The 13,189-nt window shown below is 51.3% G+C and overlaps 2 protein-coding genes across 2 annotated transcripts; both read right to left on the bottom strand.

Annotated features, from left to right (window-relative positions):
- Window positions 1-381: 381 nt before the first annotated feature.
- On the bottom strand, window positions 382-2,454 carry AGMAT (agmatinase). The gene is made up of 4 exons (XM_017831960.1): window positions 1,754-2,454; window positions 1,440-1,642; window positions 750-798; window positions 382-613 (listed from the first exon to the last, which is right to left on the bottom strand). The coding sequence occupies exons 1-4, from the start codon at window positions 2,128-2,130 to the stop codon at window positions 382-384; spliced, it is 861 nt and encodes a 286-aa protein (XP_017687449.1). The 5' UTR covers window positions 2,131-2,454.
- Window positions 2,455-3,452: 998 nt separating this feature from the next.
- PINK1 (PTEN induced putative kinase 1) lies at window positions 3,453-12,872 on the bottom strand. The gene is made up of 8 exons (XM_017832015.1): window positions 12,518-12,872; window positions 10,465-10,764; window positions 9,429-9,532; window positions 7,591-7,773; window positions 7,047-7,210; window positions 5,957-6,084; window positions 5,004-5,240; window positions 3,453-4,649 (listed from the first exon to the last, which is right to left on the bottom strand). The coding sequence occupies exons 1-8, from the start codon at window positions 12,857-12,859 to the stop codon at window positions 4,389-4,391; spliced, it is 1,719 nt and encodes a 572-aa protein (XP_017687504.1). The 5' UTR covers window positions 12,860-12,872; the 3' UTR covers window positions 3,453-4,388.
- Window positions 12,873-13,189: the final 317 nt, after the last annotated feature.

Here is a 13,189-nt window from a genome sequence, read left to right as displayed (position 1 = left end):
TATATTTATTTATATATTATTTATAAATATATATTTATTTATATATAAATATTGTAAAATATATAAATTTTAAATTATACAAAAATTATAAATACAAATGCCTGGATATTATTATAAATATTTAGCATTTATAATCATAAATTATAAATATATAGCATATAAATATATATTTTATATAAATATATATTTAATATACTTACTATATTTATATATTTACTATATATTTATATACTTATATATTATATATTTATATATTTATTTATAATGCTATGTATTATACAGCATTATAAATATACAGCATATAAAATATATAGATTATATAAAATTATGATTAATACATATTATGTTACATATATTTATTACATATTATTATAATCCTATTCATGGCAGGCAGTGCCCGGCTGTGGATCCCCTCACCTGTTGCCGGCTGTACTCGTAGGGATCGGGGTCGTAGGAGGAGCCTCGGATGCCGATCTGCACCACGCGCCCGCAGTCCAGCAGTCCCTCCTCCACACAGCGCCGGAACGGGGTCCCGTGGTAGATCTTCTCCCCCAGGGCCACGTCCCCGGTGTCCGTGTGAGCATCCACGTGCACCAGGCCCACGGGACCGTGTCTGCTCCAGACAGGGTGCACACGTTTAGTCCCCACCCTGTGCGCAGTGGCCCTGCCCACCGCCTGGAGAGCAAACCGGGGGCATTCCTGAGGTGCTTCCCAGGCCCTTATTTTACACCTCCAGGTTAAAAACTTACTTTGCTGCCAGGGCCTGCAGGATTGGGTACGTTATGGTGTGCTCTCCACCTGCAGCAGAACAGGGAAGAGGGGGTAACACACTGCAAGAGCTGCTCAGCACTCATTACCTCTGTTCCCAGGTATTCTTTTCCCCTCCTTGCATTTATCCTGCATTTATTTATACACTCCAAAGCTTCATTCCCGAAGGAAAACCTGAGGCTCCTGAGTGCAGGTTGTTTCCTATCTCCTCTTTCTTCCTGGGGAGGACCAGAGATGCAGGACTGCCAGCAGGGACAGCCAGTGGAGCAGGACCCTTGACTGGGCTTATAAATAGACACATGATCCATTTCTGAGGATGCTGTAACTGGTGATTTGCCCCTCGTTACTCTACACATTCTCTTCCTTTAGCAATGCCAAGCTGTGACAGCTGCAAACTTGAACATGTGCCCAAATGAAGCCTCATGCAAAGCCAGGCACACCCACAGGTGGATGGACACAAGGGATGTGTCCTGGTGTGGTTCTGCAGGACACCAAAAACACATCACTGGCTGTATTTACAGACTGACCCATCCTCATCATTTTTGACCTAAAAGGGGCATCAAAGAACAGCCAGTCCAGCATCACTCACCCTCTGCTGTGTTTGGATTGAATGATGGGAGGGAGGAGGAAGAGGAGGAGCTTGGCTGAGCAGGTGGACACACGGTCCTTACCCAAGGTGAGGGGCACACAGCCAGAGGCCACGATCTCCTGGTAGGACTCTCGGATGAGGCGGCAGCTGTCGGGCAGGTTGTAGAGGTTCACCTTCACGTCCCCGATGTCAGCGACCCGCAGGGAGTCGAAAGGCGCAGCCCCGGTGCTGCCGTTGTACCTCCTCACCATGGCCGACTCCGCGCGGATCTGACGTGGGCCGAACCTGGGGAATGGCGCAGCTGGGAAAAGCCACCGGGCAGAGCTCCCAGCGCTCCTCTCAGCAGAGGGGAGCTGTGCCAGAGCGAAGCACCAGCTCCCCACGGCTCACCCTTACCTGGCTCCCGGCCGGTTGGATGTACCTGTGTCCAGCGGGACACCGACAAACGCCGCGTCCAGTCCCTGCGCCGACGCCTGTACGGGGAGTCTCATCATGGAGCAGACCCCCACGGGCCGGGCCACGAGCAGGGCACTGGGAGGCACGTTGAACTGTGAGCCCCAGCAGCAAGGGGCCCTGCTCCCCAGGATCGGGGGCTGGAGGAACCCCTTGGACACACTGGGTGAGGAGCTGGAGGCGGCCAGAGGAGCCAGGAGCCACGGGCCGCAGTGTGAGGTAGCCACTGCACTGGTCACTGCAGTCGTCAGCTTGCGAGTGCAGGGTCCAGCTTGCCAGGGCAGCAGCTGGAAGCAGCCAGCCCAGAGCAGGTGCCTCATCCTGCTCCACAGACTCCCACTCTCTATCCCACAGGGAACACAGCGAGAGGTGCTTTGGAGCCGGTTCTGTCTCCACTCGAGTGTCAGGGGTGGGCAGAGAGCCAGCAGCCTCCGCCAAGCCTCCCTCCAGGGTTCAAAGTGCAGTCGGACATCCCACTACCCAGGGAAGGGCAGAGATCCAGCCCAGTCACCCCCTTTCCCAATGGCACAGTCCTGGCAAACACCAGGAGCAAACACGGCAGTGAGAGGCTTTGGCTTGAGCGCCTTCACCAAGAGCCTGTGCAGGGATTAGCGGGACAGGGCAGGAGGGGACACACTGGGAAACATCCCAGTTGGCTCCCCTCGGGCATTCACAGACAGCATGGCAGCATTTGTAGCATTAACAGCTTGCACTTTTAACCTGCACCTCACAAAAGCACCCAGAATGCTGAGGAGTCATGAAAATGGAAGGCAGGAGGGAAAGAAAACAAAAGGAAAGTCCAAGCTCAGCAGAACGATGGGCAGACAAAATGCAAGCACAGGGGAAGCATTAACAGGGATTTAAGGACCAGAGGGACAAGCTGTGGGACAAGCGTTTTAGGCTGGTTTTGAGGGCAGAGATGAAATGATTGCCAGGGCAAGCAAGTTTCCAGTTTGGAGTTGACCAGCACAGATTAAATCCTGGCTGGGTGAATACCAACACACTTGAAATCAGACGGCTCCAGCTCCTAATTCTGCTCCCTACTCATGTAGAGACTAGACCTGGGAGAGGGAAAGGCATGGGAATGATGTTCACAGCAGAAAGAGGGCTCAGAGCAGAGATCCACCACACAGGGACAGTATTTACTCTCCAAAAGGCTCCAGAGGCAGTGAGCAGGGAATGTGCCTCGCTGCCAGACCTGGGCACAGAGCTCACAGGAGAGCACAAACAAACCCAAGGCAGCAAAGACACACTGCAAGAATTCAGTATTGTAAGAAGAAGCAGCACCCACTTAGGTTGGGTCAGATCAATATTACAAAGGTCTTTTTTTGCAACATTTTTCCCCAAAGAGCTCAGTTTTCTGTGATTCCCTCTTTGCTGAACTGAAATGCCGTGCAGGACCCTGGCAGAACGTTACCATGTGATGGTTAGGGATATCAGCCATTGCTGCCCTCCACCTGGAAACTGCAGGAGCAGCCAGAGATATACTATGCAGGAGAGCACAAAACAGGCACATCCACAAGCAAAGTCCATTCCTCTTTGGGAAACTCACTTGGAATAAAATACCGTGTTCCACACACTCAGCAATGGAAAGAGCTAAACAATTGTTTAAGACACCATGGATTGAGAGAACCCACACAGCCACAGAGCTTAATCTTCAATTTATTGTGCAACAAGCGTAAATAACGTTGTCCCCAAGTTCCTCTAAACACATTTATAGACACAAAATTGAATGATGTTTCATGGCTGTTGTTATTTAAAGATTGATGTCTCCTGTCCTCCCCACCAAAGGATATTATTTCACTGAATCAAAAACAGGCAGGGAAAACAGCAGGGCATCACACTAAGCTCTTTAAGCAGGTGCTGATGCATAGCCTCATTTTGTTTGGAGCACCATCCCTAACTGGACATTCTGACCCAGCCTTGGACCCTGCAGCAGCATCACCACATAACTACAACAGTTAAGAACAGACACAAGCGGGGTTTGAGGACGATGTGCCTCCACTCTCCTGCGTACAACTGTGAGGTTACTCAGTGCTGCTGACGCTCATGTTACCAGGCAGCACCTCACCAGGAAGCTTCCAGGCTTGTCATTTTGCAGCTCACAGGAATAGCAGCCTCAGACCACCACTGGTTTCCCCAAGAACAGAGAAACTGCACATCCCTTTGTCAGCTCAGCTTTCTCAGAGTGTTGTTAAAGTTGTGATGTTTCCATGTCAAGTGCAGGCAGACAGTGCCTCCTCCCGCCCACCCCATCTCAAAGGGAACCTGCTCCACTCAACACACAAGTCAAGAAAGAACTCCCAAACAGGAGCAAAACCAAACACGTACCTCAGGACACCTGCAAGGTCCACACACCCTCCCACCCAGACAGTAAGTAAGCAAGGGCATCTCCTCTAGCACAGGGAGAAAAGCAGGGTGTGCTAACACTTGCTAGAGGAAACTCAAGCTCTTAAACACAGGCCTGCAGTTTGTTCCCTAAAGCACTACAGGATTCCAGGCAGACAGAAAGGACAGGTTCCTATGTGCCTTTAGAAAGTGCCATTTAACTGAAATGCTCGTGTTCCAGGTGGTTCCTTCACCCAGAATGGCTTCTCCAGGCCAGCAACAGGAATATTGCTGCCCAGAGGTCTTCAAACTCGAGGTTTGCCAAAAAGCACATCTTCATTTTGGTTTCTACCCGGCTTTTATCCACCAGCCTGTTGGTGAGCAGGGTGGCAGCAGACTGGCAGAGGAGCCAGGCGATCATCTGGTCGGGTTTCAGGGTCCTGGATGCTACAACACTGTCACCCCAGAGGCTCAGGTGAAGCACGTTTGCAGCAACTCTCGCAGACAACCTCTGCAAGAGGAGGGAGAGGGAAGGTTAGCTGATCCCTCTGCACTCAGTCACATCACCAGCACAGAGCATCTGTACTGACAAAACTCTCTGTCAATTAAAAGCTCTCTGTGATTATTAATGTCAGGCTGCTCAGTGAAACCCCCAATCTGAGGTCCAGTCGTGACACAAACATCTGCTGAAATCCCTGAAATGATTCAGCACCACTGTCCCTCAGCAAAGACTTTTTGTTTAGATTTGACCCTTATGGAGGCTGCAGTGAGATCTGGATCAACTCCTGCACTCGCAGTCCTCCAAGGCAAAACAATCCACAAACGACACTCCCAAAGGGCATATCTTGAAGACAGCGGTTCTTACCTTGTTGGGATCCCTCTGGAGCAGCATCTTTATCACTTGCTTCACCTCGAGGGGCACGTGATCAGGCAGGAGGGGCAGCTGGTCCTCCTGGTAACTTCTGCTTTCCAGAGTCGAGTCCCCGTGGCCATAGAAAGGATTGGCCAGGCCCAGGATTTCGTAGGCGATCGCTCCAACAGCCCAAGCATCAGCTTTGCTGTAGTTGATCACTGTGCCTGGGCCAGGTGACGCTGTGATCACCTGCCACAGAGAGGGGGATGCTCAAACAAACAGCCCGAGTGTGGCCTCTGTGCTCAAATTTGATTTTCAATGGTCAAATCGGCATTTTTCCTGTAATAAACTGAAAGACTGAAACCAAAGGCGGGTTCCATGGAGATTTCCAGTGTAAATATTCCCCATTGGCACGAAATAAGCCTCTGGCACTGCTCAGCCCACTGGGATGCTGGGAGGAGTTTGGACATTGCACCTAAGTTGCCACTGACTGGCATTCTCCGAGTCCCAAGGGCTGTTTTCTGCTGGAATTATGGAGACAGGAGACATGGAGATGAACAACCGACACCACAGCAAGGTGTGCCAGGTCCAGCACAGTTAAGGGTGTCTTGGCTTTTATTGGGGTTATCATCAGAGAAATAAAAAGGAACTGCAAATAATTTCACAATCGCCTTGAACTTCAGCCAAAAACCACTGTTGCAACATGAGGACTGCTGGATATAATTCTTTATAGTTACACAGGAAGGGGCCTGAATAAAGACTGAAGAGTAAATTTTGGGGGGAAAGACACCAACTGATTATGTTTCACCTGTTAGAGCTCAACGTGTCTGCTGGACAGTGCTCAGCTCAGGCTTCACCAAGCCTAACTTAAGTTAGGACATGGACACCTTCTATGTTGCCAAAACTCCCAACAGCAGGACAAGCAGAAAACCAGCACCATAAACCACCACTTCAGAGGGACTTACCTCTGGTGCCATAAGGCAGCCGTTGCCACCCCGATCCACGTAGGAGCTGGTGAAAGGCAGCCTCAGGCCAACTTTTTCATCTGCCAGACAGCAGCCAAAGTCGGTGATGACCAGCCAGGGGCAGCCAGCTGTGAACAACACAGGGCTGGCAGAGTTAGGGTTCCGTTTGGGAGGACATGGCTGCACTGAACACCACATCCCATCAACACCCAGCCTGGTGTCCTCTGCAAACTGACTGAGGGTGCACTCCCATCCCCTTATCCAGATAGTTGATTCAGTAGAGCAACCTGGTCTAGTGGGAGGTATCCCTGCCAATGGCAGGGGGGTTGGAATGAGATGAGCTTTAGGGTCCCATCCAACCCAGGCCATTCTATGATTCTAAATCCTGAGCCCTGGGGAAGAGGGAATCCTCTGTATCGTGCACCCTCTCTCAGGGAAGGTAGGGTGCATTCCCATACTCTCTGTCTCTCCCTGATACTCTTCAAGCTAATTCTTCTACTCCTAATTACACAGACCTGCCTGCTATTGCTTCCTGCCCATTTAAATCTCAATCACACTGAAAACGAGCTCAGGTAATTAAAATCTCCGTTAGAGGCTGACAGAACAAGCCCATGAAAAAGATGCTTTTGGCCGTAACAGTCGATTCCTCTTGCTCCCAACCCATGTTTCATCATCCCAGGGTGATGCAGAATTAACTTGGCTATGGAGTAAGATTTTAAGAGGCTCTCTGTGCAGTTTGGCGTGGGAGAGATGACAGAGCCAATAGCCTGAAGCAAAGGCACCTGCAGCATCCCAAATGTGGCGTTATCAGATGCTCCAGTGAACGCTGGCTGCGCTCATGCAATTCATCACCTCAGCAATACTCTGTGTCCATGTTAATGATCCAAAACCCCATGCACAGACAGGATTCATGACTTCCCCACTGCTGCAGTGACACCAAACACCAAGCTAAAAATTACACCTGAGATTCTTCAAAGGGTTTGATGTTTTTTCCCCACACACACGCAGCTGGGTGAGACTTCCCTGAATACCTACACGACTGCATCCCTTCTACAAGTTAATTGGCATTTATCCTCAGGGATCTACGTACCAGAATCGAATTCAACCAGGATGTTGTCAGACTTGAGGTCTCTGTGTGCTATCCCATGTCGAACAAGATGGTCCACGCCTTCCAAGAGCTGTAAAATCATCATTGTGGAGAGGCGAACATCCGGAGTGTTCTCCCGCAGGTACTGGCGCAGTGTGCAAGGGTAACTAGGCAGAACAGGGGAAAACTGGGAATTAGCATCCTGGAAGCTTATCACTGGCAGTTCAACCTCAGTGTTGGCTCATCTGATTACTGATTCTACTCCATCTCTAGCAGCATGCTCAGACTAAGGGTGAACTTCAGGCTTAGGAGGGCAGGCGAATGGGGACAAACTCCACACTTCTTACTTTAATTTGGGGTAATTATTAAAAAGAACGATTTGTGTTCATTGTGGAATCAGAGTTAGAAGCTCAAGGACTTGGAACAGTCCTGGGAGGCATTTCCAAGAGCATACTCTGCTCTTTGGCAGCAGCCTAGGCCCGAGCTTTGCAGGAACCTGTGTAGCACAGAGTACCCAAGTCACATTAATCAGATTCTCTCCACCTACTTCTTCATCACCAAGAAGAGCGTCCGGCTGTGACCGATCCCTCTGGGATTCAGGCTCAGTGGAAGCACGTCAGGATAGTCAGCAAAGGCTCCAGGCAGCAAAGGGACAGAGGATGTGAACGCTCGGATCACCTGGATTATATTCGGATGGGGTTGCAACTTCTTCCTCCCAAGGATGGGTTTTCTGTGCGGAAGGAGAGACACCACAGACTGCATCAGTCTCCTGGTCGGTTCTGATGGATCACAGACATGTTGCTGTTATTTCTGGAACTACTTTCCATTAATATGGCACATCCTCCCCACCAAGGGGCTCCACAGCAGCGAGCCAACACATTTATTCTGCACTGGAAACCTCATCAGAGAGAGATTAAAGCTGCACAGTGTGGATTACAGGACAGCACATTAACTAAATAGTCAGACATTCACATCCTGAATTCAGTGAGGAAGAACATGGCAGCAGCTTCTCTGCCCTCATGACCCATTTCCCAAGTAGCACCTTTGGCCCAGCATTTCCAAGGTGGATGCAGAGCACCTGCAGCTCGAGTGGATCCACCACAGTAGCTTCCAGTACCTTTTCTAGATTTCAGAATCTACCACAGCCAGCCAAGGCTTCACAGGGGCTCTCCTGTAACTGGATTTCCCTATATTCCATGGCCACACAGGAAATACAGGTGCTTAACCTATGCTGCAAACGAAGCTTTGATAGAAACCCTCACACGTAACACTCAGCCTTTCATTTTACTCAAGCCCTACAAAACCTTCCACGCTGCTAACAAGGTCAGAGCCAGTCAGAGGCTGCTCTTCCATTCAAAAAGAGCTACAACAGCTCTAGAGGAAAAAATCCAAACAAAATTACTTTGTTAGACACAAAATAAGGTAAACCTCACACCAGAAGTATCGATTTAGACCCTCTATTTTATGGCACAGCCAGGAAGCTCTCACTACAATGAAAAGCAGGTTACCTGTCTGCATCTGCAACACAGATCTCTCATCCTCTGAATGTCAAATACCCCTTTGGTTGCTCTGTTGCATTCCCAGCCAGCCACACAGGGCACAGCATTCATTATTCATTTGTATTGGCAGCCGGGATGGATTTGAAATTTAAATCAGGCAATCTGGGCTGTAGACTCCATTGTCTCAAATGGAACAAAAAGATATATTTTTGAACAAAAAGATAGCTAACTCGAGGTAATTTAAAAGTTTCCATGAGATTTTCCACCTTCATGCTGCTTGTTCACTTCCCACTCAGGTGAAAGAGTGGGAACTGAGCAATTTCCATCTTCCTTCTCACGGGTTTCCCTGCACTAACCCAGTTTCAACCTCCCTGCCCAGCACCCATTTTACACCAAACCAGTTCTCAGATCTCACAGTCAAATTGCATTACAGTGAAATCATTTGATGTTTAACACACTCAAACTGTTACCTACTGCATGTACGTATTTCTGCAATTAAAAAGCACCACGGTGCATATTTAAATGATCTTTAATCAGTGGTTCCTCCAGCCTTTGACTCAGCAGGTACCAACACATTTCACACACAGACAAACTAAGGCATTGGGCAGGACGTGCCTGGCCACAGCCACCCACCAGACCCCTGGCAGGACCCCAAATGCTCCCAAAGTATTGGCATGCCCTTCCAACACCCTTTGGACCACAAAGGTTAGCTGTGGGTATTCCCTGCACACCAAACTTAATAATTGCCGGGTTTATCTCCTTTCAGGAACTATTCTAGAAAGCTCTGGCCACCTTCTTAACAGTGCATATTGCTGCAGAATTAATCCATGGATAGAATGAGTCCATCACCATTTGAGAACCATCCCCATTTCCATAATGTCCATACCTGCGGCCAGAGACAGCTCCGTATTCCCCGGATAAAGCAACTCCAGTGGCTGGAACGAGCTCTTGGCCCATGGCATTGAGGATGGCTTCACTTGAGGAACCAGCCTGCAACAACAACCACACCCCACGTCGGTTTAAGCTCCAAAATCATCCACTGCAGGCTAAAAGCAGACAACCCTTATGCTGGCACTGTGTCTGGAGCTGGATCACTGAGACAAAATTCCAGGGACTCCCCTCCCTTGAAAATCAGGGAAGGCAATTAACTACTTAAAGATTTCACCAAGGGATGTGGCAAGGCCTTTACCTGCAGAAAGAAATCTGTTTGTCCCTTCAAATGCACCCTTGACTGTCAGTGCTCCGAGCTACACCTCACACTCCCAAACCCAAGTGGAAAAGCCCACAGCTAAATGCCAGGGTACTTCTGGAGCCCAGTGGATTCCAGATGTTGGCATTTTGGAAGACTCTCTTGGAATATCCACTTGTCACATCAAGTGCCACTAAACCTCTTCAACAGGGAAAGCCCTGTGGATTTCTTTTTAATGTGGAATAGCCACATGGAGGGGTTGGATCACCAGTCACATGAGATGAGAAACTCTGGAGCAGATCTTGGCCAGTCACCTGATGGCAAGGGGACCCAGCAGGAAGGTTACTGCCTACCCTGTGACTCTTCAGGAAGAAACCCCATCTCTGTGCTGACACTGACAGAACACCAATTCCTCAGTCACAGGTTTTCCCATTCTTAGACCTTTCCATCAGAGCCAGCTTCAGAAAACCTTTTCTTCCCAAAACATCCCCTCCATACCCAACAACTCCAGCAGCAGGAGCTCTCAGTGCAGGTTCCAGAGGATGATGAACGCTAATTACCTCGCTATGGGACTCTTTCCTAACACTCTACATCTCCAGTGTCACCTACCAACAGCTTTGTTGTGACACACTCATCCTGCACTCCATAATTAGCGCTTTCAACACGCCAGTATTAAACATTCCAGCCAGAATTCCCCAGTGACAGACACAGGAACTCAGAGCTGACTCCTTACCGAAATATTCCACATCATTTTGATAGCTAAGGGAAAAGCCCCTTTCGGTTGGTGCTTCACTACAGGCTCCTCTTCAGCTGCCGGGGAAGCTGAGCCATGATCCTGCTGCACGGCTGGGAGATGGCTGCTCTCCACACATTCCCGAGGACTGGGAGAGAAAGGAATGGCTGCTTCATACACGGCAGCGCTGCAGCCCTTCCCGATGGGCTGGCCGATGAGATATTCCTCCAGCTTGAAGCCCTGCCAGCGGAAGGAGCTCAGGGGATCTTTCTGAGGCTTGTTCTTCCCAACAAACACTGTCTGAAAGGAATAAGAACGGAAAAACATGCTCAGTTATTCCAGACTTCCCAGCGAGGGAGAACTTGGTATTTAGGTGGTATTACACATCCTGTTGGGTTGGTCAACCTGAAAGCCACAATCAGGCTCTAACCACTGGGCTCAAATCACTGTATCCAGGAGGAAAAGAATTTGCAGACCATGTATTTTTGTCTGGAACAATCTACTCCTAAAACAGTCTTTTCCAAAGGTGCCCTTTCTGAGGGACAAAAAGGAATGGGGAGGGAGATTCATTTGCCAATCTAGAATATAAATATATTTTGCCCGGAGAAGCTGTGGTTGCCCCATCCCTGGAAGTGTTCAAAGCCAGGTGGGACGGGGCTTGGAGCAATCTGGGATAGTGGAAGGTGTCCCTGCCCACAGCAGGGGATAGAATGAGAAGAGCTTTAAGGTCCCTTCATCCAAAACCATTCCACGATTCTGTGATTGTGTAAAGAGAAGTCTAACTGAATACTTCTAAAAAGAGATGCACTATTACATTTTTCTTACTCTCCATAAATAAATCAGGCAAACAGCATTTAAAAGAAAACATAAATAAGAGCAACAACAGGAAAAACAACACCCTGAGCTTTTCGGGCAGCCAAGTACAAGGACTGGTTAGGTCGAGCAAGAGTGAATCCGTGACGGGAGGGAGCTGGGGGAGGAAATCAAGAGATGTGAGAAAACAACACACAGGAGGCTGTTCTGGAGTTTAAGCACAGGTCTGGTGGCGCCCCAATTGTCACCTGTACTGATACAAACCAGTGCACTTCCCTACAGCCCCAGCGTGGTGGTGGCCACCTCAGGGATGTGTCATGGGACAAACGGACACAGATTCAGGGACAGCAAATGGAACTACCTGGTAAGAGTAGGGGAGAGAAAGCATCCTGAGAAACTTCAGGGAAAGGCAGAACCTCCACAGGAATGTGTCTGCCAGCCAGTGGAGCAAGTGACAGGTGGCTCTGGGCACCAAAGGTCTATTTTTATCCAGGAAATATGTTCAGCACCGTCCGTCACCAGAGCCCTGCCAGCACAGCCTGGCCCAGCACCGTGGGGTCCCCGTCTGTCTCAGGGAGAGGTGATAAACCTGGGGGTCAACACCAGTGTCCTGGGACACGAGACCCCCACCAGCAGGGCCCTGACCCACTCCCTTTGTGGGGGCAGAAGGAGTGAGGGGCTCCCCACCGTGATGACCCACCAGTACCTGCTTTAGGGTATCGAGGGGCTGCTGAGCAAGAGGCTTCTCCAGGACCCTAATCTGGGGAAGGAAGAGGTGCCTGTGGGGCTTCTCCCAGCAGTTCCCACCTTTGGGGATGTGCCTGAGGGCTGCTCACAGCTGCACCCTCCAACCTCCTCGAGGCAAGATGGGGAGCTGTGTTTGTGGGGTGCTCCCCACTGCAGCGACCCTCCCCTCCCCTTTATGGAGGGTGTCTGCGGGGCTCCCCAAAGCGGGATCCCCCCCTCGCCTTTATGAGGGGTGTCTAAGGTGCTCCCCAAAGCAAGGACCCCCATCCCCTTCATGGGGGGTGCCTGGAGGGACTCCTCAAAGTAGGAACCCTCTGTGCCCTTCACGAGGCGTTTCTGAGGGTCTCCCTAAAACAAGGTCCCTCCATCCCCTTCACGAGGGGTGTCTGAGGGGCTCCCCCCGCAGTGCCCCCCTCCCCTTCACGGAGGGCGCCCCAGGCGCTCCCCAGCGGGATCCCCGTGCCTGCGGCCGCCGCCGCCGCCCCCTCCCCACCTGGATATGCCGGCACGCCGCCTCGGCCCGTCGCTGCTCCTCCAGGCGCGGCTCCACCAGCCCCAGCGCCATAGCCAGCGCCAGGCAGGCCCCGCCGGGCCCCCGCCGCGCCACGGCCGCCAGCCCGCCCGCAGGGCCGCGCAGGAGGAGGCGGCCGGCGGCCGGCAGCCAGGACAGCCACGGCCGCCATGGCGAGGCCGGCGGGGCGGCGCGGAGGCCGGTGCAGGGGTCGGCGCGGGGGTCGGTGCGGAGGTCGGCGCGGGGGTGGACGCGGGGGGCGCAGGGCGGGCGGCACCGCGGCAGCAGCCGCAGGGCCCGGGCCAGGAGCAGCCGAACAGCCATGGCGGCCTGAGGGACAGAGGGGCGGGGCCGGGGGGCGGGGACAGGGGAGAGCGGGGCCAATGGGGAGAGAGACCACGCCCACGGGCAGTGCGAGGCCACGCCCACAGAGGGCACGGGACGGGGATGGGAAGAAAAGGGAATGGAACCGGGAATGGGGCAGGGAATGGAACCGGGAATGGGGTATGGAATGGGGTATGGAATGGAACCGGGAATGGGGCAGGGAATGGGGTATGGAATGGAACCGGGAATGGGGCAGGGAATGGGGTATGGAATGGAACCGGGAATGGGGCAGGGAATGGAACCGGGAATGGAACCGGGAATGGGGCAGGG

This window comes from Lepidothrix coronata, unplaced genomic scaffold (assembly GCF_001604755.1).
Source record: "Lepidothrix coronata isolate B3197 unplaced genomic scaffold, Lepidothrix_coronata-1.0 Scaffold198, whole genome shotgun sequence".
In the NCBI taxonomy this organism is placed as follows: domain Eukaryota; kingdom Metazoa; phylum Chordata; class Aves; order Passeriformes; family Pipridae; genus Lepidothrix; species Lepidothrix coronata.
Note: the sequence above shows the minus strand (reverse complement) of the source record. Positions and strands in the feature narration are given on the sequence as shown.

What these genes read in the sequence shown, in the direction of transcription:
- AGMAT (XM_017831960.1), bottom strand. Translation starts at nt 2,130, where the DNA reads ATGAGGCACCTGCTCTGGGCTGGCTGCTTCCAGCTGCTGCCCTGGCAA. An exon ending in CTGTGTGCCCCTCACCTTGG is followed by an intron (nt 799 to 1,439) that starts GTAAGGACCGTG and finishes GTTCTGCTGCAG; the next exon opens with GTGGAGAGCACACCATAACG. An exon ending in CTGCAGGCCCTGGCAGCAAA is followed by an intron (nt 614 to 749) that starts GTAAGTTTTTAA and finishes TGTCTGGAGCAG; the next exon opens with ACACGGTCCCGTGGGCCTGG.
- PINK1 (XM_017832015.1), bottom strand. Translation starts at nt 12,859, where the DNA reads ATGGCTGTTCGGCTGCTCCTGGCCCGGGCCCTGCGGCTGCTGCCGCGG. An exon ending in CTCTTCTTGGTGATGAAGAA is followed by an intron (nt 7,211 to 7,590) that starts GTAGGTGGAGAG and finishes TGTTCTGCCTAG; the next exon opens with TTACCCTTGCACACTGCGCC. An exon ending in GCTGCCTTATGGCACCAGAG is followed by an intron (nt 5,241 to 5,956) that starts GTAAGTCCCTCT and finishes TCTCTGTGGCAG; the next exon opens with GTGATCACAGCGTCACCTGG.